The following is a 22,898-nucleotide window of genomic DNA, read 5'->3' on the forward strand; positions in this document are numbered from 1 at the left end:
ATGTTGTAAAAAAACTACATTTTCGCCATATGTAATCCATTGAACAGAACTTGCATCAGCGCATGGACAACGGCACTCGCCGACAAAGTTAGGTGTTGACAGGGTCTGTTTTCGTTCATTTACACATTCTATACATTTATCCAACATCCTGTTCCTGCCGGCCTAATGAAGCTCTATATAAGTGAAGGCAACCCACACTGCCTAAAAGTAGTAGCTGCTGTTGAACTGACTCTAGTACAATGTGATGTACAATGTGTCAACCACGAAGGTAAGAACGCATGGCTACAGATTCATTAGTTCTGGGTTGTTGTCATCAATCTGTCCACAATCATGAATACTTTCTGTCTTCATAAGTAGAAGGAGGTTGCAGTTGGGATAAAAATCACTGCGTTACTGGAAATAATGTGTGTGAGTGTGTGTGTGTGTGTGTGTGTGTGTACTAACGTATTGTTACACGCTTGCTATATAGCGCTTTTCTAACCATTGGCCACTCAAGGCGCTTTACAATATTGCCTCACATTCACCATTCACGCACACATTCACACACCGACGGCGGAGTCAACCATGCAAGGCGACAGCCTTGCATGGTTGCATGGTCGGGAGCTAACAGTCAGGGTTAGGTGCCTTGCTCAAGGACACCTCGACACTCAGCTAGGAGGAGCCGGGGATCGAACCAACAACCTTCAGGTTACCAGCCAACCCGCTCTACCTCCTGAGCTACTGCCGCTACTCCATGATCACACACTATTAACATGGAGAAATCTGCTGTCATGAACACCATAACAAGTATTGTGTCCGTCACACTTCAGAAGCAGATGGAAAAGAAGAAGACGATCATGTATTTAGTTCACAAGGACGCATGTTCTTGACCACTATACAATAGGGATGCAATCGAACAGCCTTCTGTGTACATTCATTACATTCCTAGCTAATACATGTTGTATGCTTGCAGACATAAGGATCAGAAAATGTTTAAAAATACCTTAGATATCCCTGGTGTTAAACATAGTAAGGCTAGGCTAGGGTTGGAAATGCTGTAAAATCCTATCCAGACAGTTTTTCTGAGTACTATGAATCCCAGCTGTAGCTATTAGACCAGGTCACATGTATGAATGGGATATTACTGGCCTATGAGGCATACGACTACTGTATCCCATTCTGATTCTAGGCTCATTGCCTTCACAAAATTCTGGGCCATTTGTCCCCGTTTGCCAATGCACCATGCTCCCCATCTCATGAACTTTAACTGTAATATTTGAATTGGCATCTAAACTTGTTATGTTTTGTGATCTGATGGATGATGTCTTGCTCACTTACTCTTCCCTATTTCTTTTGGGTTAATCATTTGGCTGGAGGTTGGGATCACATACATTTCACAGACGGAATAAGGAAGAATATTAAATAGCAATGTAAAGTTAAATATATAAACGGTTCAAGCTGGTTGGTAAAGAGCACTTCATACTTATGAACAGGGAGTCCACAAGGTGTGTTCTTGTGGTTTAGCGGGGAGTGTTTAGCCTGCCTGGTCCAGTCATTTCTCGTCCACTGTGAGCTGTGTTGCGATCCTGTTCTCCTTGTAGAACAGGATGACGTCTAGCCACACAGCCAGCAGCATCTGGCATGTGGATCAATGGCATTGATGGAGGGCTAAAAATAAGTTCTTGTGTAGGGATAAAACGATGATGACGTATAGGATTAGCAAAAAGTGTCTTACTATAGAATTCTGATTGGTTTCTTGATTACATTGCATGCAAAGACTTTACTTATTAAGTATTTACAGGCAATACTCTACCTTGTTGTACTGCAATTCAAAATGGTAATTTCATACTTGCATACATTTCTATTAATTGAAATAAAAGAGGACTGATTATCACTTCTGACTGAGGAAGAACGATGTGCATTATTTTATCTTCATCTTTGATAACGCAAAATGTGAGCACTTTGCATCGTGTCGTTGGTGTGATCATTTCTCTGTGTGTGATTGTGTGTTTCCTCAGAGAGAGTGGTGCCCTTCCTCAGCCGTCCTGCCCTGCCAGCACTGCTCCTGCCCAGTGGAGGTCACCTATTCAGCTCCAACGCCATCTGCCAGTGAGTAGTCACCCAACTCTCCAAAGGCATTTGTATTTCCTGTTTTGTTGCATTTTTTGTATGTTTACTGTTGCCCAATCTGAACGCTTACACCAGATTAAGGTAATTGCTTTCGGTTCTGCTATGAAGGTATTTGTTTGAAACAAGTGGACGGAAACCCAACCCCCTCATCAACCAGTGGCTTGAATGGGAGACCACCGAACTTCAGGTAACCCTTGTTGTAGACCTTGAACAGTGAAGTCCTAAATGGATATCAGGCAGCAGTAACCTCACAGAAAGATCCATACCCTCCTTCAAATGGGCATTTTGTGAGATAGACGGTGCCTGTAGGCTAGGGCGTTTGACGATGGCCTCTTCTGTGTGTTGTGTGTGCAGCCTGCCCTGCTGCAGGCCCTCCATATGGCAGTGTTGCAAGGCAAAGCTACAGAGGCCTCAAAGATCCTCCAGGGGCCCCTCTCCTACCTGGACCAATGCTTGAGCAAGGGGAGCACGCCATGTCTGACAGAGGTAAACTATCCGTGCGTGAGTGTGCGTGCGTGTGTGTGTGTGTGTTTGTTTGTCTGTGCGTGTGCATGTTGGTGCGTGTGTGCGTGTGCGTGTGTGTGTGTGTCACACACCAACATTTGGCATGCAATATTTATGGCAGAAGGATGATATGCGTATTTATCACTCCCTGACACAATTGCATATTCCTAACAGCACGACTCATAGTTTGCAGCGCACCCGTACCAAGTAAAAAAATCCTGATACACTTTGGGAAATGAAGGCAATGTCTTAGCCTCCCAAGGGCTTTCTGGGCTTTATGTTCCTCTGAACAAGGGCAGCATACATAATTTTGCTTAACTTTTTTACCTACTGTTCCTCCCTGTGGTATTTTAAATATATTTTTGAGTAGTCAAACCTTGAGAGGACATTTGTATCCATTGTTATAAAAAGTTAACACATTTATGTTGATGCAATGTATTTATTCACAGAAATGTGTGTTTTTCTAGGAATCCGTTTCGGTTGTTGACGTTGTGCTTTGGGGCGCTCTTCATCCTTTTCTGTCTGACTCCAGTCCAGCTCTCGGTGGGTAGCCATTCTGGAATTAGAAACTGGCGTGAAAATAAATAGGAAAATCTCTTATACCTAATATTTGTGTCTAGAAAATATAGATATGCTTATCTTACGTGACCAAGAGTTCTGCTGTCTCTCGCCCTCTCGCTTGCGTTTGCCCTACCAGGTGAGTGGAAGTGTGTGCAGGCGTGGTTTGAGCGGCTGGCGGGTGAGAAGGCGTGCCAGGCAGCCGTTCTGAAGGTTCTACCCGGGAAAGGCCTGGAGGTCCTGAAGCCCTTTGTGCAGAGGCAGCCCGCACCCACCTCCAGCCAGCGCAGAGACCCACAGTCATGCAACAGCACCGCCTCAGAGGTAGAAGTCCGGGTCCACGTCTTTTTCTTTGGCCATGTAGTGCTTTCTCCCACCTCCATTATTCAGTTTGGGAGTTGGAAACATGGGCGAGTGAGTTTCTAGCTCCCCTCATATGCCAGAAGGACATCGTCTATAAGAAGAACAGAGAAATGGTTTTATTTCTATTTGGAGCGTCTGGTTGTGTTTTTCAGACACCGCCACTTCTTGTGAGTTGTATTAAAGGGACTGCACTAGTAGGGGTTTCATGTGAAGAAGATGGTGTCCCAGGGCCAGATTGAGCCTATCTCCATTAAAGCTCAATTACAGATCCCTATTAGGCAATAGAACATGCTGTATATAGGGATTACATCAGTGTTACTCCATCCCTTTATTCTCCTTCCAATGGAAGCACTACCAGTCAGGAGGGCTGTTGAGGAAGGTTAGCGTGGGCTGCCTTTGGAATAGTTTCCAGGGTAGTTGCTGTGATAAAGTTGTTAATGAAGTGTTACTTTGTTTATTTATATTTCAAATGGTCAGGGGCGTAATCAGAGGTTCTGGATCTTGGGTCATAATTCTCTCTTTAATGCAATAAGACTGCTTCAAGGCACAAATATGTTGCCAACATAAGATAACATCCCATCGAAATGACAGGAATATGACAAATAACAATTACAGACAAACTTGCTTTGCCCCAGCCTGAAGAGCAAACTAAACGTAATGAATCACTGATATCAGTTGGTAATTGTTTTGAATGTAATGCGCATCCAGGCAGAGGACGCGGTGCGTGTGGTGTCTGAAGAGGAGATGGAGGCTGCCGCCCTGACCTGGAGGAGAGGCCTGACCGCCTGCACAGAGCCCCCAGAGAAATCACACCCCATGTGAGCATGAGGCACATTCGTTGTCATACAAATATTGTTTGTGGCCAATCCGCGTAGGGCTGTCAAGTTCTGGTCGGTCTGTCGATGGGCTCTTCTTTTAACTATTATTTTCAGGGGCTGTAGGGACAATGCCGACTGTTTTCGAATGATAGTCTGTGTTACATAATTTGTTTATGAAAGTAATATTGAAGGCGCCGTCATTTCGGTTCCTGTTCCTAATTAGTTATCGTGTCTCCTGGTAGTTTACCTCAGGAGGGCCGGCGGAACCTGCTGCTGACCAGCGCGCTGCCGTACGTCAACAACGTGCCTCACCTGGGCAACATCATCGGCTGTGTGCTCAGCGCCGACGTCTTCGCCAGGTACCCGGCTTCTTTTTCCGTCTCGACTCATCTCAATACATGAGACTGCTACTACCGTTTCTAAAGTCATTTATCAGATCTGTTTTCAAACGTGTGTAAATAATTGAAATTGATTGTCCCTTGATTCATATTTTATTTGCCTATTTAGTCTCATCGGCCCGGGTCTAATTTTGCGTCGCATCCGGGGTGTTTTATGCTGCACATGCATATTTCCAATCACACACTAGTCAAATTGAATTGAATTGTCAAGAGCATCAAACAACGGTATCAATGAATTGCTTCCTCTTCCTGATGTCGTAGTTGTATTGGTACACCCCGAATCGTAAGGGTTAACAACATCCTCTCCTCCTCTCCTCCTTCCTGCCAGGTACGGGCGCCTTCGCGGCTGGAACGTGCTGTACGTGTGTGGCACGGACGAGTACGGCACGGCCACGGAGAACAAGGCCCGCGAGGAGGGCCTGACGCCGCAGCAGATCTGCGACAAGTACCACGCCGTGCACGCCGAAATCTACAGCTGGTTCCAGGTGGACTTCGACTTCTTCGGCCGGACCACCACCCCGAAGCAGACCGAGTGAGTGGGCCGCCGTGGGGTTGTTTAGTCAGGGATGTTTGTGTGTGTAGGACAGGTGGTACAATGAGTCTGTTGCATTGGGTGTTCTGCAATACCTTTCCCTTTCGCCTGGTTCTACCACTGGATCCCGTGAGGTCTGCTCTTCGTGAGAGAGTCGGTTGCCGTTAGCAGCTGATTTGAAGCCCTTCCTCTATGCTCTCTGCTGAAACGCGGAACTGCAGCCTCTACTGTAGGGTTCCCCAACCTAACCAAACCACGGCATCCCTTTTTGTCTGTATTTATTTAGATCTGCATCCCAGCCACACAAACCAAAATAAATGCTTGCTATTTTTTTTTTTAGAAATCCAATGTTAGCTAAATTAGTTGGCTCGTTAGATAAATAGCTGAAGGACTGTGCATAGCCGCGCACCCACAACACTCTTCCCTATTTTTCCTCTTATTTTTCCCGATCTACGCCTGGCTAAGCGGCCCTCTTACAAGTAAAATATAACCGTGTAAACAAATGAGTAATCTGTTTCAGAATGATGATAAAAAATAAATAAATACGAATGCTCAGAGGCAATGTGACCGAGAGCTTAGCGACCTCGTGGGTATTCTGACATGGCACGTTACAATAAATCAGTAAAATCAATGTATATCCAGGATCAAGTCGATAAAAGGATCTAGTTAATTAATTCAGCACCACTTAATGTAGCCCACACTTTCAAGTCATGCATAACCAACTGCATTAACACAGGGCTCAATATGCAAGATGCACGCAGGAAAGCCTGTCTTCTGTGTGTAAAAATACTGGATTTTTCCACATACTTCAAAGACGATGTCAGTGTGGCAGGCAAAAAAAACAACTCACTCCGCAGCCCCTACGTGACCCGTCGCGTCCGTTCTGGTTTGGCCGTGAGGCTCCACGGGCCGTACCATGACTAATCTAATTAACCGAGAATGACCACGGCACCTTGCCTGTTGCCTTGCATTATCACCCACCTCCTACAACCACGGCAGCCTTCGATTGGCCCAATGGTGGGAGAGCAACTAGCGAGGACGAATCCCAGACCACGTACGAGGAAATTATAATGTCCGTGCAAAGGCTGGCTCATGCCATTGCTACGTTTTTCTCATCCTTACATAAATGACAACAGGTTTAAATGAAATAAAAGATCCAGCCATTCAAAAGAAAAGGAGATTCCATTACAATATTGAGTAGACCAACAATTATTGAGTTGCACACACATTTATAAACATGTTGTTGGATTGTGCTTGACGGTTCCAATACAACCAATACAACCAATACAATCTCATATTCTCAGGTAAAGAGTTTCATAACGGAACAACTCTGAATGAGAGTGTGGATCCCAGTAGGATTAGGATATGAAACTTGGCCATGGTTATCCCCCTGGTGTTAACACTGTAGCACTGTAGCCTGTGGAGAGACGAGACTCAAAACCCTAACATTTGGATGGATGGGATCTGTATCCCAGCCTATCGGTAGAAATCCATGAGCAAGATTCCCAACCCCTATCTGCTCTTTGATGAAATCACTTTAAGTGGTTTTGGTTCAACATGTGTGCCATTTGACTCAATGCTAAATAGGGAATGATATAAAGCTTTACTCTTCAACTTCATGTTAAGGGGAGTCCCTACAATTTATGCATTGAACGACCAGGTGATCATTCCTCAACAGGGCTTTCACCTCTGCAAAAGGTTGACTTTAAAAATCTAAAATGTGATGTCACATAACAAAAGAAGACATTCAGTGCTGACCCCTTAATTTTTTCTTTAGTAGAAGCAAAAGAAAGTAAAAAACAATACTTGTATTCTGTTATATAGATGTATGATTATAAAAATGTACATAAGATAAATGTGGATTGTGCAACCGTTTTTTGAGCTTTCATAGATTCAAGATTCATGATCGGTTTACACAAAGGGAACCACGCATTCACAACGGTCTTTTAAGAGAGCACAGAGTCTGAAATGCACACAGCCGCACACACAGGTTTGGACTAGACAACACTTCCGCAAGAGATTCTGTCTAGCTAGTCACTCTAGACACTTAATATGGTGCACACTTCCTCCAGATGTCACTTAAGGTTGACTACATCCTGGTTTAACAACCTCTTTCCAGAACGTATTTAACAATGTATCCCACAACAAATCATCTTGAGTTCACTAATAACACCGGTGGAGTACATTATGTGTTCATTTATCTTAGCTATAGCCTATATACCATAATTACGCTAATATAGACCGCGGCCTATAAACACATTTCTCAGACAGATTATGGTTGTGCGGCCTAAATACGAGTGTGGCCTAAATACAAAGGTGATCACAACAAGGCTTTTCCCTGCGGTGTTTATGCCTTATATTCTATACAAATACCTTTCAAAAAGTTAGTGACACAATCAACATTAGCTTAATGGTAATTCCCCGCTTGCACAACAAGATTGAACAAGTTACCTGGGCTACTAATCATCACAGGCTGCTATTTGGGTAATATACAGCGCAGATAATTCTGCTGTGAAATTTCATTGAAACTTTGCACAATGTACAAACCACCTTTTTATAGTTTTAGGATCAAAGCAGTGTGTCTCCATTGGATCTTAAGTGGGGCATGTTTCCAAGTTGAGCACTCAAAACGGAGCAACCATACTGCCGCGTGATGACTACCAACATGCGCCACCACGCCATCAAGACCACTCGTCACATTAAACACAGAAGAAGACCAACGAGTCTTCTGAAGTGTGTTATAATTTCTACCATTCTCCGTGGCTCGTCTGGTGGGCAACCCGCTTTACATTGCAGCTCTGCCACGACTGAGTCGGATTCGCCCCACCAATCGATTTGAAATACACAGGCTACATCCATACAGCACCTACGTGATATTGCAGTTTGGCCTCTTAAAGCTTAATTCCAATAACTTGTGTTTAACCAATTCGGCTGATTCAGAAATTAAATTCCTTGGTCACGACAGCCCTGTTTAAAATGTTTCATGGTGGCCCATCAAAAAAAGAGGGGTGATGCGCACATCCAAATGTAATCCACAGGTGCTAGGCAATAGTGTTGAATATAAGAGAAGTCTGCACACTGTTTTAATGCTCAAGAAGTGGATTTCTTAACAGGCAACGTTTCGATCGCTAGGGATCTTCATCAGACATGGTGGCACATCGCCACTATTAGGCCACACTGTTGGGGGTGAACCTTATCATTTTGGTCGCAGCCTTGAGGCATGTAAGCGTTTGACACTATCCTGCCTATCGCACAGAAATCCTTGGATACATACATCACAGGATTTCAAAGGCTTTTCCCGGACTCATTGATTTGTTACGCGACAACGTTTCAATGCAAAATAGTTGGATTAAAGTTAAAAGTGTCTTTGTGAGTCTTTGCAACTTTCTACAACATGTTGGGGCCTTCAGATAGGATTTGATGTACCTTTTAATTGGGCATTGGTTACAGTGGCCTTTACCTGTGTTCCTACGTAATGACGATATATATGGTGACCTGAAAACCTTCCGGTGTCTCTCTCTCTCTCTCTCTCGTTCCCGCTCTCACATGTTCCCTTCCTGTACGCCCCTTCTGCATGATCGCCCTGAACATGTTCCCCTTCTCACATGTTCCCCTTCTCACATGTTGCTGATCCCTGTCCTTCTGCAGGATCGCCCAGGACATCTTCTGGCGTCTCCACGAGCGGGGCTTCCTATTGGAGGACACGGTGGAGCAGCTGCGGTGCGAGGGCTGCCGGCGCTTCCTGGCCGACCGCTTCGTGGAGGGCGGCTGTCCCCACTGCAGCTACCCCGAGGCCCGCGGGGACCAGTGCGACAAATGCGGGAAGCTCATCAACGCCGTGGAACTCAAGGTGAGGTTGAATTGTGGCCCCCTTCGTTGTGGCCCCCTTCGTTGTGGCCCCCTTCGTTGTGGCCCCCTTCGTTGTGGCCCACTTCGTGGTGGCCCCCTTCGTTGTGGCCCACTTCGTTGTGGCCCACTTCGTTGTGGCCCCCTTCGTTGTGGCCCCCTTCGTTGTGGCCCCCTTCGTTGTGGCCCACTTCGTGGTGGCCCCCTTCGTGGTGGCCCACTTCGTTGTGGCCCACTTCGTTGTGGCCCCCTTCGTTGTGGCCCACTTCGTTGTGGCCCTCTTCGTTGTGGCCCACTTCGTTGTGGCTCTTCGTCGCTGCCCACTTCGTTGTTGCCCATCGTTGTTGCCCTTCGTTGCGGCCCTTAGTTGTGGCGCTACATTGTGGCCCTTTGTCGTGGCCCTTTGTTGTGGCACTTCTTTGAGGCCCCTAGTTGAGGCCCCTAGTTGTGGCCCTTCATTGTGGTCTTTCGTTGCGGCGCTTCGTTGTGGTTGTCGTCGTCGTTTGTTGCTTTACCTGCAACGGTAAAGTCAACAGACTGATCGCAAAAGCTAGGTTAGAATTATTGTTATTTTTAATTTCTTGTGAATGAGGTCCGGATTTACTCTTCACTCCCTACACGATAATCATCTACATTTGTGTTTGCTCCAAATCACACAGAGCTCTTACATGTAGCGACACCCACAGATAGAAACAGAGTCGCAAGGTTTTAGTGGCAGCCAAGCGCATGGAGCGTGAATGTAGCAAGCTCTATTTCTATACAGCTGCCTCTGCTTCAGGCTTGACTCTAGAATTATGATGCAATGTAAATGCGATGCATGTTAATGTGTGATATAGCATGAACCCTTTAAAAAAAAAAAAAATACCCAGCGCACAAACCATTGATCGTTTTCTTTTTTGCAGAATCCCCTGTGTAAGGTCTGCAGCAAGACGCCTATCATCCAATCATCCAAACACCTCTTCCTGGACTTACCCAAGGTACTGTACACCTTCTAGTGTACTTATTCATGTCGGGCCTGGAATTGCCCATTCTTCAGTTTTTCACGGTTGACTGTGTGGTTACTAACCCGTCTTTGCCAGTGTTATGGCTACTTTGGTGACATACAACGGAGGCTAATGGGACCCCAAACCTAAAACGCTAAAGTCGCTTACCGCTTGTTTGCTGTCTCGTCAGTTGGAGAGTCAGCTGGAGCAGTGGCTGGACAAGTCGACGGCCGCGGGCGACTGGACGCCCAACGCCAAGCAGATCACCCGCTCGTGGCTCCGGGACGGCCTGAAGCCCCGCTGCATCACCAGGGACCTGAAGTGGGGGACCCCAGTACCGCACCCCGACTTTAAGGACAAGGTGTGTCATCACTATCGGCTTTAATTTTGGCCCGTGTGAGGGATGGGGAATATAAAGTGAGCGAGCCTGAAGCTGTCCTCTCGACAGGGTACAGTATCGTCTTGGCAGTGTGTGGGGTGTAGTTTGAGTGACGCCAGGAGATCCCCTAGAGTCTCGGTGCCCTTGTAATCCATGCTTCAGCGTGCAAATGCACATCATCCCACAGATCTCATAAAGTCTTCTTCTTACTAACTGCCTCATCTTGAAATAAACAATATGACGCAATACTCCATACTTTACAGTTACCAGATACTTATCATTTGTGTGGTACTGTTGAACAATCCATTTAGTCTTGCGTGTATCAGGGCCTTAAAACAGGTTAGCTCAAGGCTTGGCTGCAGAGACGAGGATCCGCCTTTGTCCCGAATGGAATGATGCTTATTTGATGATGTGTATGAAACGGAAAAAGGGAAGTAAATGAACTCGGAATGGCTTCTCAATCCCCTGGCCTCCAGGGGGGGTTAGCTGTAACCCTGATTGTTTTATGAGTCTATTGAGCACATCATGTTCTCTGAGGAACTGCGTGCCCCTGGCACCCAGAGTGATATACCATGTGAAATGCTGGCAGGAGCCCCTTCCCCATATACAGTGCCTTCACGTCAACACAGGATGTAAGAGTTGCCTCATGCTGGTAGAAAATGAGTCAAGTGGCAATAAATCAGCTTGAAGTTAATCAAGTGCTATTTAATTAAGTCGTAAGTGACTTAGTAGGCTTTTCTTGTCTTTTAGCTCAGCACTTATTTGAGGCAATTCTATGTTAACTGCGTAACAATAGTATCAAAGATAATTTATGCGTTTGTCAAATGGTGTTCATTCTGTCTTCGTTTTTTGGATCAACAATGATGGAATTTATGTGAAAGTGTCTCATTATAACTGTAAAAAATGATAACCAACGATATCTACATGAGGTTCACTTTGGAAAAGGTTGTTCACAAACACTCATTATTTTGGACATTTCTTTTATTTTTAGGTGTTCTACGTGTGGTTCGATGCCCCTATTGGCTACCTGTCCATCACTGCCAACTACACCGACCAATGGGAGAAGTGGTGGAAGAATCCCGAGCAGGTACATTTCAGGACCGTTAATGAAGAGATCTGAAGCTTTTGCCTACAACACAGATCCTTTGAAGCCATTATGGAAAATATGATTGTAAATACTGTATGTATTTAGAGCTCCGTAACATGTACTACAACAAAGATGAAGATAGTTGCAACGGTTACCCACTTATTTTTCCATCATGGGGAAATGAGCTGAACTGTTAATTGTGTTCCCACCAGTCAGGTCAAACTGTTGTGTGGCTAACTATGTCCACGTGGTGAAGGCAACAATTAAGCAATGCTTGTTTATTCCCATGTACCCCTTATGGAGATCTGCATAATGCAAGGGGTTAAACAGCCATTAAGGCATTTAAATGTGGATATTATGGAGATGGGGAGTCTTTAAAACCGACTTTAGAGCCCATTGATGAAAGAGCTCTTCAAACATTTGCTTTCTCAACCAAACTACCCCACTATAACACTCACACTGACTCCTCAGCTCTCTATATAAAAAACATAAGGCTTCAGCTGTGTGTGTGTGTGTGTGTGTGTGTGTGTGTGTGTGTGTGTGTGTGTGTGTGTGTGTGTGTGTGTGTGTGTGTGTGTGTGTGTGTGTGTGTGTGTGTGTGTTGGCCTATATATTCGCAGAGCAAACAGAAAACGAGGTTGATTGGGGGGTTGGGAACAGCAGATAAGTCCTCTTTGAACTGGATGATCTCACCATGATCCAATATGATGTCATCCCCTCCCTGCGCTGTTGTGCTCCTGCCACCAGGTGGAGCTGTACAACTTCATGGCCAAGGACAACGTGCCGTTCCACAGTGTCGTGTTCCCCTCCTCCCTACTGGGAGCCCAGGACAACTACACCCTTGTCAATCACCTCGTTGCCACGGGTAACCTTTTTTGTACTTTACTTTTATTGGTGGTTAATGGGATCGTTGATTTGAATAGTTATTAGATTCATGCAGCAAGAGTACAAGCTGTGTGAGACAATCAATAAAAACATCTTAGAAACCTAGTAACATTCTCCGTCGTCTCAAATCTGGAGCCAGAGGACCACATGGTGTTTTATTATCAAATATATTATCACAGATTTCAAGCAGGTTTCCTCTGAACTGTGGATTCCCAATCCATTTTCATTATTACTACTACTTACTGATATCGCCGCCATTTAAACCACATATTTGAACGACAAAGGAGCTGAAATATACGAAGACGTGACGATTTGAGTCTCAAGTTGTATTTGTGAACCTTACAGTAAACTCACATGGTGGTAAAAGTACACCTGGAGGGTAAACCTAAACGTCTGAATGGTGGTTGTACATAAAGCCATGGTAAACCGTGTCCCCCCCTCCCTGCAGAGTACCTGAACTACGAGGACACCAAGTTCTCCAAGAGCCGCGGCGTGGGCGTGTTCGGAGACATGGCCAAGGACACGGGCGTCCCCTCAGACGTATGGCGCTTCTACCTGCTGTACGTGCGGCCCGAGGGCCAGGACTCGGCCTTCTCCTGGGCCGACATGGCCCTGAAGAACAACTCTGAGCTGCTCAACAACCTGGGCAACTTCATCAACCGGTGGGTCCTGGGGGGGGGGGGGGGGGACTGGGACTGGAGGGCGCGCTGGTTACATAACCCAGCTCAGTTTGTTCATGGAGGAGTCTTCTATAGACTCCTCGTGTGTGTGTTAAAATATATATATTTTTTACAATTAAAATCATAATTCAATTAGTCAAATTATGAATCTTTGGCTTTATATCTTGAAGGTGAAGGGATTTTGAAACTAAACTTCTCATATCTCCTTATGTTAATTCACCATTGAAAAGTGTTGTGATTCCAACACCTGTGATTGACATGCAACATGGATTCCCCAAACCATCAATGGGCGCGGTGTGGTCTAAAATGTAAACTGGTTCGTACAGAGGCACCTTGAAACAGATTTTGTCAGAGTATTCCACTGACTCATAGCTGAATCCCGCTTCAATGTAGGTAAGACTTGTAAGGTAAGACTTGTCGGTAAGGCTTAATAGCTCTTGAGTCTTACCTCCAGCATCTTTTAATCATTCAGTGTTTGTTAAACATCCCCATCATGTTGCTCGTCTGTTGACATCAAAAGCCTAAACAAACGCGCGTTCTCCCGAAGCAGCACGTTCTGGTGTAAAAGAGCAACAGCTAGCACATGCTAATTTTGCTGCATTTGTTGAGGATGGTGTAATTTAGCCCCCAATTAAACCGCCTGGAATGCTTTCTAAACGATCAGAGTTAAATCCTGCATCAAAGATTCCCCCCCAGCGGCCCTCCTTTGGCAAAGTTCCTTGATCTGTAAGATCTGGTCTGCAGCGGCAACTCTGATGCCTAATTGGTTCCAAAGTATCCTGTGGACCAGAGGGCCTCCTGCCTAACGCCTCTGCTCCGCCGGAGCCATCAGCGTCGCATCTAATGAGGGCTCCGTCAACTTTTTAATTCGGCCGGGAAGCGCTGCCATAATTATCAATCAACAATAGCAGGTCCAAACGCAGAGCGTCCATTCTCTGCCGCAAACGCCAGCATCACCATAACACTCTTCCTCCTCGATAATCGGATCCATCTTTTACACTGATCGTTTTCAATGTACACAGAACCATTTTGTGGCTCTTTATGTGGAGCGCACATAACGGTGGGTTTTCAGCGGAGCCCTGGGCTGGGGAAACGTATTGAGCTGTGCTAACGTCTCCTGTCCTCATCCCCGTATCCTGCGCACTGAGGGGATTTACACGAGCCTTGTTTGCTTCCAATTGGATCTCTTCAAGTGATAGGCCACTCAGTGTCCTGCCGTTAGTTCTAGGATTCGAGTGCATAGCAGATGATAACCCTTTGAGATCTCCAATATGCCTATGATGAGTCCTTTAATAAAACATAGGTCAAAATACTCTGGCTTCCTCTGATGAATGAGAATGCTTGTCCATGTGCTTATAATGAAGGCAGTTATTAATCTGGGTGTATGTGGCTGCAGCTACAGGTTTGACCCAGGCTTCACACACTCCCGCTGCCCACGCACACGGTTTGTTGAAAATGATTAATGCGTGAATCGCAACAATTCTGTCAACTCCCATCGCTGATCTTTATATTCTTCACGGTAGACGGCGGGGCTGTATAAAACATCATATTCAATGTTTTATAAGATGTGGCAATATCTCGCCGCCAATATTAGCTCCAACCTCGAAATACACAGCAGAGCTTTTCACGACTGCTTGTATTTAGTTCATAACGGTTATTTATTCCATACATGATAACAACTTGGAGGTGATTGACGCCACACACCGCCCTAACGAGCGCCAGGGTTTGTTTAGATAGGCACAACGCTACATTGCATCTGCCGCCGCGATCAATAATGGATCCACGATTAGCAAGTCAAGTAACGAGCCCTTCCTTCTCCCCCCACTTCCTCCCCATCTGCTCCTCTCTGTTCCTCTTACCCCTCCCCCCCCCTCTCCGCCTCTGCCGCTCCCCAGAGCCGGGATGTTTGTCACCAAGTTCTTTGAGGGATGCGTGCCGGCGATGGAGCTCCTCGCGGAGGACAAGACGCTGCTGGCCCAGGTGGGCTGGGAGCTGCGCCAGTACATCTCTCTCATGGACAAAGTCAAGTACGGAGATCTGCTGCTGTTGAGGAAACGCAGACACGCTCACCCCCTGGAGAAATAAACAACACTTTCTCACCCACTTAAGAAAACAACACTTTCACCTCAAGAAAAAAATGCTTCCACCTCCTTAAGAAAAACACTTTCAACTCCTCGAGCAATAACACTTTCACCTCCTTAAGCAATAATACTTTAACCTCCTTAAGGCATGATACTTTTACCTCCTTAAGAAAAAATTACACTTTCGCCCTTTTAAGAAATCAACAATTTCACCTCCTCGAGAAAAAGCTTTCACCCTCTTTAGGGAAAAAGATTTTGACCTGCTTAAGAAAAACTACCCCAAAATAAACAATTTCTCCTTTCACCCCTTTTCAAGAAAAAAATAAAACCTTTATTCATTTAATTGTGTAGGTATTTTGTGCATATTTTTACAAATTGGCATTTATGTGTTCATGTTTATATGAGATTAAATCGTATATTGAGATGATGCAGTCTGGAAAAGCCATGGCTGAACAATCTCATCTCCAGCCTACAGCTGCTTTTACAATACCTACTACAGGTCCTGCCTCACGGCCCAAGGTTCTCACCATCACTGTCTTCTTCACTGTTCTCTGCCAGGATCCGAGACGGGCTGAAGCACATCCTGAACATCTCTCGCCATGGCAACCAGTATATCCAGGTCAACGAGCCCTGGAAGAAGATCAAGGGAGGGGACCAGGACAGGTGTGTGTGTGTGTGTGTGTGTGTGTGTGTGTGTGTGTGTGTGTGTGTGTGTGTGTGTGTGTGTGTGTGTGTGTGTGTGTGTGTGTGTGTGTGTGTGTGTGTGTGTGTGTGTGTGTGTGCGTGCGCGGGGGTGCGTGGGGGTGCGTGGGGGTGCGGGTGTGTGTGACATCCTGCTGAGGATAATTTTGGACCCTGTGTGTGAATTCCTTTGCTCGAGTAACGCCAAATAAAAAGTCAGTTTCCAAAAAGTTTAACCGAACAAAAATCACTAAAAGACGATTAGCTAAACCAGGGGTCGGCAACCCTGGCACGTGGCAGCATAATCATTGGCACACTTAAAAAAAAGAAAGATATTTAAAATATTATTGCAAGTGGCCCCTATGCATCGCCTTCACATGGTTTTGCAAAGCTGTAGATGTCTTAAAGATATTGATGGGATGGTTCCAACATTCTCATATACATTTACATACATACATTTACATTTCTCACAGTGCAAATATGTTTTTGAATGATTTTCTGAAATTGGTGTTTTAAGATTGGACATATGTAATTGTTGCAAATATAGCAGCAAAAAAAAACATTTAAAATTTGAATGCATGATTGTGGACTATATGGAAATAATACAATTCCAGGGCTTCTGGAAATGTTTTTGGTTGCTGTGTCATAATTCAGCTTAATATTTAATATATTGTTGCTTAAGGCACACTCATTAACGAGAAAATGTCAAACTGGCACTGCATGTTGAAAAGGTTGCTAACCCCTGAGCTAAACAATATAACGAACGCATACTCTCCGGAAAGCCCATTCCTCCATCTTACAACAATCAGAAAACACCTCCGATATATATACATACATGCGACCGTTAAGAGCCACGCCTTCCCTTCCCTCTCTCCAGGCAGCGTGCGGGCACCGTGACGGGCGTGTCGGTCAACATCGCCTGCCTGCTGTCGGTGCTGCTGCAGCCCTACATCCCCACCACGAGCCGCACCATCCGGGAGCAGCTCAACGCCCCCGCCGCCTGCGTGAGCACCATGCTGCACGCCGGAGGCAGCTTCGTCTGCTCCCTGCCCGCCGGCCACGCCATCGGCACCGTGAGTACAGCCCTGATAGCGCACGCGCTGGTCGGCCCGCCGGTCGGCCCGCCGGTCGGCCCGCCGGTCGGCCCGCCGGTCGGCCCGCCGGTCGGCCCGCCGGTCGGCCCGCTGGTCGGCCCGCTGGTCGGCCTGTATCTCTAAACGACTTCACGATTCAGTGGGAGGTTTGTTTTTAAGAGACTGGCCGGGGGTCAAGTCAAAGTCTAAGTCGGCTTTATTGTCAATTCGAATCCAAAATATTTGCAAGACGAATAGAGGAATTGAAATTGCGTTTGTCTCTGACCCAGGGTGCAATAACGAGAAAAGGATAAAATTAGACAAAACGTTATGAAATAAGATAAGTAATATTTAGAAAAAACGGCTCCATTAATAGAATCCATTGATTTTACTTACCCTTAAAAGGAAAACAACACTTTCACCTCCTTAAGAAAAACACTTTCAACTCCTCAAGCAATAACACTTTTACCTCCTTAAGGCATGATACTTTTACCTCCTTAAGAAAAAAATTACACTTTCCCCCTTTTAAGAAATCAACAATTTTCAAAAATAATATTAATCTTTCACTATGGGAGTCGGCATGTTGTTTTCTGTATCTCGTTATGGTCACCCGCATTCCGTCAGCATATTCTTTTTTAAGTCCCACTAAGTGAAATGCTGTTTCCATTTGAGATCACTCCAGGCTCTTTTCTGACCCATCATGGCATCTGTCCCCTGATTGGTACGAGGAATCTGTCTTGCCTGAAGTCTAGAAGAAGAAGTCTAGGGAGGAAGGGAGCATGGAAGGATGTTATAAGTCCTGCTCTTTTTATCTCTCTCTCTCTCTCTCTCTCTCTCTCTCCCTCTCCCTCTCCCTCCCTCTCCCTCTCTCCCTCTCCCTATCTCCCTCCCCCTCCCTCCTCTGTAATCGTACTGACAGCAGCTTTAATGAGCAGGTAGGGGTCCTGGATCTTCAAGGATGGCTACAGGAACACCGTCCTTGTAAGGGTTCAAACACCTTAATCACTAGACCATCCTGCGCTTTAGATAAGTCTTTAACCCCTAGGCTGACCCAAGACCAGGCAACACTCTATAGGCATTGAGTACGTTGTTGTTTGTATGATTGCACATTCATATAATTTACACCGTCACAGAATGCACACTGCATAATGAGCTGTATACCATTTTAAGCAGAATGACCCAAGAACATGCAACAGATAGTATCTGTGTATACCGAAGCATTTATATGCAATTTTTCACACACACACACACACACACACACACACACACACACACACACACACACACACACACACACACACACACACACACACACACACACACACACACACACACACACACACACACACAGAGAGAGCAGGTGTATTTGTGGCTCAGCCTCGTTGCAGTAGGTTAACCCAGAGCCACTTGTCACTTGGGGCCAGATTGTCCGGGTGTGGATGCGCTGCTCCGCCAGCAGCCTGCCATGCCGACTGACAACAGCTCAGGGAAACACACAGATAAGGAGCGACCTGTCCCGCCGTCTTTCCACCACCGCACGCACGTGTTTGTCCACGAGTTCAAATCCCAGTATTCTAAAGCGTATTTTAACGCCCTAGCTTTTCGGTATACGCACACAGAATGCTGAGTGTAGATCAGAAATGTCCCAATAATTGGGTATGCCAAGCAACATTTTAAGGCTTTCACGTTGTATCGGCTACAGAATCACAACGTGTCTTTACATGTGCTCTTGCGTGTATGGTTGAACCTGTACTCTGATACGCGAGTCATTGCCGGTGATTATCTCCTGCCTGCAGGTCAGTCCATTGTTCCAGAAGCTGGAGGCGGACCAGATCGAGGCTTTGAAGAAGAAGTTTGGGGGACAGCAGGTACATGACGCTCATAGGGAGTAATGGTGGCTTGCCTGAGCTCAGTCTGATATTTTCTTTTCATTATGAATAATTAAGATAACAAAAAAAATGAGTGAACTAAAAAGGACCAGCACACCATCATTTTTAACCTTCTCCCGAACCTGTCTTGCTTTTAGCCTGAGGACGAGCCGCCCGTTAAGAAGGTATCATGGCCCGTGTGTGTGTGTGTGTGTGTGTGTGTGTGTGTGTGTGTGTGTGTGTGTGTGTGTGTGTGTGTGTGTGTGTGTGTGTGTGTGTGTGTGTGTGTGTGTGTGTGTGTGTGTGTGTGTGTGTGGCGTGAATAACATCACACCCTGTGTCACCGTAGTGCAACCAGTGGTGTTCTTCATCAGATGAACCTGTCAACACACTGCAACCATAGTGGTGTCTTCTCATCAGATGAATCTGTCACCATACTGCAGCTATAGTGGTGTTCTTCATCAGATTAACCTGTCACCATACTGCAGCTATAGTGGTGTTCTTCATCAGATTAACCTGTCACCATACTGCAGCTATAGTGGTGTTCTTCATCAGATTAACCTGTCACCATACTGCAGCTATAGTGGTGTTCTTCATCAGATTAACCTGTCACCATACTGCAGCTATAGTGGTGTTCTTCATCAGATTAACCTGTCACCATACTGCAGCTATAGTGGTGTTCTTCATCAGATTAACCTGTCACCATACTGCAGCTATAGTGGTGTTCTTCATCAGATTAACCTGTCACCATACTGCAGCTATAGTGGTGTTCTTCATCAGATTAACCTGTCACCATACTGCAGCTATAGTGGTGTTCTTCATCAGATTAACCTGTCACCATACTGCAGCTATAGTGGTGTTCTTCATCAGATTAACCTGTCACCATACTGCAGCTATAGTGGTGTTCTTCATCAGATTAACCTGTCACCATACTGCAGCTATAGTGGGGTTCTTCATCAGATTAACCTGTCACCATACTGCAGCTATAGTGGTGTTCTTCATCAGATTAACCTGTCACCATACTGCAGCTATAGTGGTGTTCTTCATCAGATTAACCTGTGAGCCAGACTCACATCAGCACTTCATCTAACCCTGCGTGTGTTCTCTCAATACAGAGTTTGCTGGGTTTATTTTATAATTTTATTTTATTCCTACAGGCCCAGAAAGTTGCCCCGGACGCTGCAGCTGCAGCAGCTCCCGTTGCCGTTAACGACGGGGCGGTGGTGAGCGGTGCTGACCCGGAGAGAGCAAAGCAGCTGATGCAGGCCGTTGCCGAACAGGTGAGCTCTGATTGGTCTACAATAGGGCTGGGCCATTTTTTTATTTTAATTTCGACACTTTTATTTTTGACTTTCCTACAGTTTGTGAAATGAAAATGAAACTCCCAAATCACGATTTATAAATTATACTGAGAGGCTTAATCCTCACGCTGACGTGGAAATCAGAATACATTGCTGCTCGGACACACCGACACAGACACACGTCCACACACACCGTCATACCACCAGTGTCCGGGAAGCCTTACCCTCTCTCGGACGTCATCATCAAAATCAATCTCCAGAACGACCGCCACACACACACACCGTGGCGTTATACTATAAGTATAAGAAGCCATAAGAAGCCATAAGAAGCTTAACCCATATAAGACATATTACCATGTTTATGTTGAACTCAACCAACTTATTCCTGCTTTTGCGACAGACATGAGGTTGAATGGCAGGTGTGTGTGGCACCAAGAGATGCAGATGCCAGCTAAAGCCACAAAGCCCCGCAAAAAAACAGGCATCCTCGTCAGCAGCAGTCATTACTGATGACAAGAAAGCGTCCCGTGGCAGGCCATCACAGAAGCGCTGACGAAAGAGGGGTTCATTAAGAGACTTCAAACGATGGGCCATATATTTGGGTCTGTTTTGTTGGTTCAGAGAAAAACTGAAGGTTTAAATCGAAAATTGGCAATTTCAAACTCATGATTACATTTTTAGGGCCAAATCGGCCAGGCCTAGTCTACAATAATATAATGATGATTCTTGAAGGCACATAAAATAATTGGAGAGGGTCTGCATTTATGTAGTGCTTTTCAGACCCGTGGCCGTTCAAAGCGCTTTACAAAGAGTGCCTCACATTTACCCGTTCACACACGCACATTCATACAACGATGACAGTGGCAGCAATGCAAGGGAGTGGTTCTTCGGGAGAACTCGGAGTTAGGTGTCTTGCTCAGGGACACCTCAGCACTTGGCTGGGAGAAGCAGGGCATCGAACCAGCAACCTTCTGGTTGCCGGACAATCCCGCTCTACCTCCGGGGCCACTGCCGCCAAATGAAATCGATATCGTCACTCAAAATGTTATTTTTTTCATATTTATGGGGGAGGTTTTTGTAGTGTGTCAAGAAATTGTTTAAGATTGGGATTATTGATGTAACCTTCTATGATGGGTTCCTTGCTTGGTTTATTCATGAACCGTGTGACTACTTGATGAATGGTTTGGTGTTCACTGCCATTAGAAATGTAGTTACTAACGACAATCTGTCGGGGCTGATTGGCTGGTCTATACAACAACCGTTCTTGAATGACCAGACCCGACCACCTTGTCACTGAATGATTCACTTCAAAAAATGTTTTCATTGGTTGCGTGTTGTGGAATGAGAAATAATTTATAAACCTGATGAAAAGTGTGTTATGTCAATATGTCTTGATTCATGAATTGCGTCACACTGAACCGATCCACTCATCTCACTTGATCTATTGTCGATGTCCACGGCCTTTAGTAAGACCCCCTGTCAAACAGTTTACTCAACGAAAAGTGTGTGTGTGTGTGTGTGTGTGTGTGTGTGTGTGTGTGTGTGTGTGTGTGTGTGTGTGTGTGTGTGTGTGTGTGTGTGTGTGTGTACAGATTTATTTTAATAACCACGGGTCTCCCGTGCTGTCCACTGCGGCGTGTCCAATACTTTGTCTTACACAGCGCCTCTTTCCCCCCCCCCCCCCCCCCCCCCCCCCCCCGCCGCGGCAGGGGGACAAGGTGCGAGTCCTGAAGGGACAGAAGGCGGAGAAGGCGGCCATCACGCTGGAGGTGAACAAGCTCCTGGACCTGAAGAAACAGCTGGCCCTGGCCGAGGGGAAGAGCGCCGAGCCCACCGCCCCCCAGAAGGGCAAGAAGAAATGAAGAAATGAACGGACGGAGGTGAGGCGACGAAAGGGATGACTCACAATACAGTGCGAGTGATCAAACCAAAGGAGGGAGAACAAGATGTACACCCAGAGAGGGAGAGGGTGTTTTAGCTTAAGGCAAAGCCGTGACGGGATCTGAGACAATGTAGTAGTGCTGGCACCGGGGTCTTAAGAAACGCTGGCTAGGACAGACGGGAATCTGAGGCTGACTCGTTTGAATACAGCTACAGAATTGGAAGAACGAAAAACCTCTGCACAAAAAAGGGAAAGCCGTTTTTTACCTCGCTGTGATAAGGTGGTGGACGGTGTGTTACGTATCGAATACTATTGTTTTTATAGATATATTCCCTGAACGGTGTTCTTATGCCGTTTGCTGAAAATAAATCCCTATGAAAATAGAATATTTTAGTCTTTGTTTTTTGTACCTTCAGTTGCCAAAAGATGTTTTAACGTTGTAGTATTTAATCCTCAAAGGACTTGAAATGTATAATGGATGCAGTGCAATTTTTTTCAAGTAAAATTGCATTCGATAAAGTATCACACAACACTAAAATATAACAATTGAATTGTTTTTATTGCAAATGAAAAGATTACATGAAACCAAACTTGGCAATGGTAAAAGACATAAGAAGTCATTACAAAACACCATGCAAGTAAGGCTGCAGTTCACCATCTTAGTGACTACAAGGAATAGGTAAAGTGGATATCGTAATTACAGTGCGTTACATTACAATTAGATATCATACAAGATTATATAAAAATAGTAAATCGGGATTGAGTAATGCACAGGAATTCTACTAATAATTGTATAGAAAAAGGTCAGCATAGAAAGTATAGCTGGGTCCTACTCAAATAAAATGCAAACACACTTACACAAAAGGGGTT

The 22,898-nt window shown here is 45.5% G+C and overlaps 1 protein-coding gene across 2 annotated transcripts; it reads left to right on the forward strand.

The window, feature by feature from the left end:
* The first annotated feature begins 27 nt into the window (after window positions 1–27).
* Window positions 28–22,414, forward strand: mars1 (methionyl-tRNA synthetase 1). 2 transcript variants are annotated; one of them, XM_060069177.1, is made up of 22 exons: window positions 28–268; window positions 1,998–2,088; window positions 2,218–2,296; window positions 2,464–2,595; window positions 3,081–3,156; window positions 3,311–3,495; window positions 4,243–4,352; window positions 4,595–4,711; window positions 5,079–5,282; window positions 8,931–9,132; window positions 10,031–10,105; window positions 10,302–10,472; window positions 11,482–11,577; window positions 12,325–12,442; window positions 12,911–13,124; window positions 15,038–15,169; window positions 15,782–15,886; window positions 16,782–16,977; window positions 18,774–18,845; window positions 19,004–19,030; window positions 20,003–20,125; window positions 21,856–22,414. In XM_060069177.1, the coding sequence occupies exons 1-22, from the start codon at window positions 166–168 to the stop codon at window positions 22,006–22,008; spliced, it is 2,781 nt and encodes a 926-aa protein (XP_059925160.1). In that variant the 5' UTR covers window positions 28–165; the 3' UTR covers window positions 22,009–22,414. The 2 variants fall into 2 exon arrangements, with proteins under 2 accessions (XP_059925160.1, XP_059925161.1); XM_060069178.1 differs by lacking the exon at window positions 19,004–19,030.
* Window positions 22,415–22,898: the final 484 nt, after the last annotated feature.

This window comes from Gadus macrocephalus, chromosome 13 (genome assembly GCF_031168955.1).
Source record: "Gadus macrocephalus chromosome 13, ASM3116895v1".
Lineage (NCBI taxonomy): Eukaryota > Metazoa > Chordata > Actinopteri > Gadiformes > Gadidae > Gadus > Gadus macrocephalus.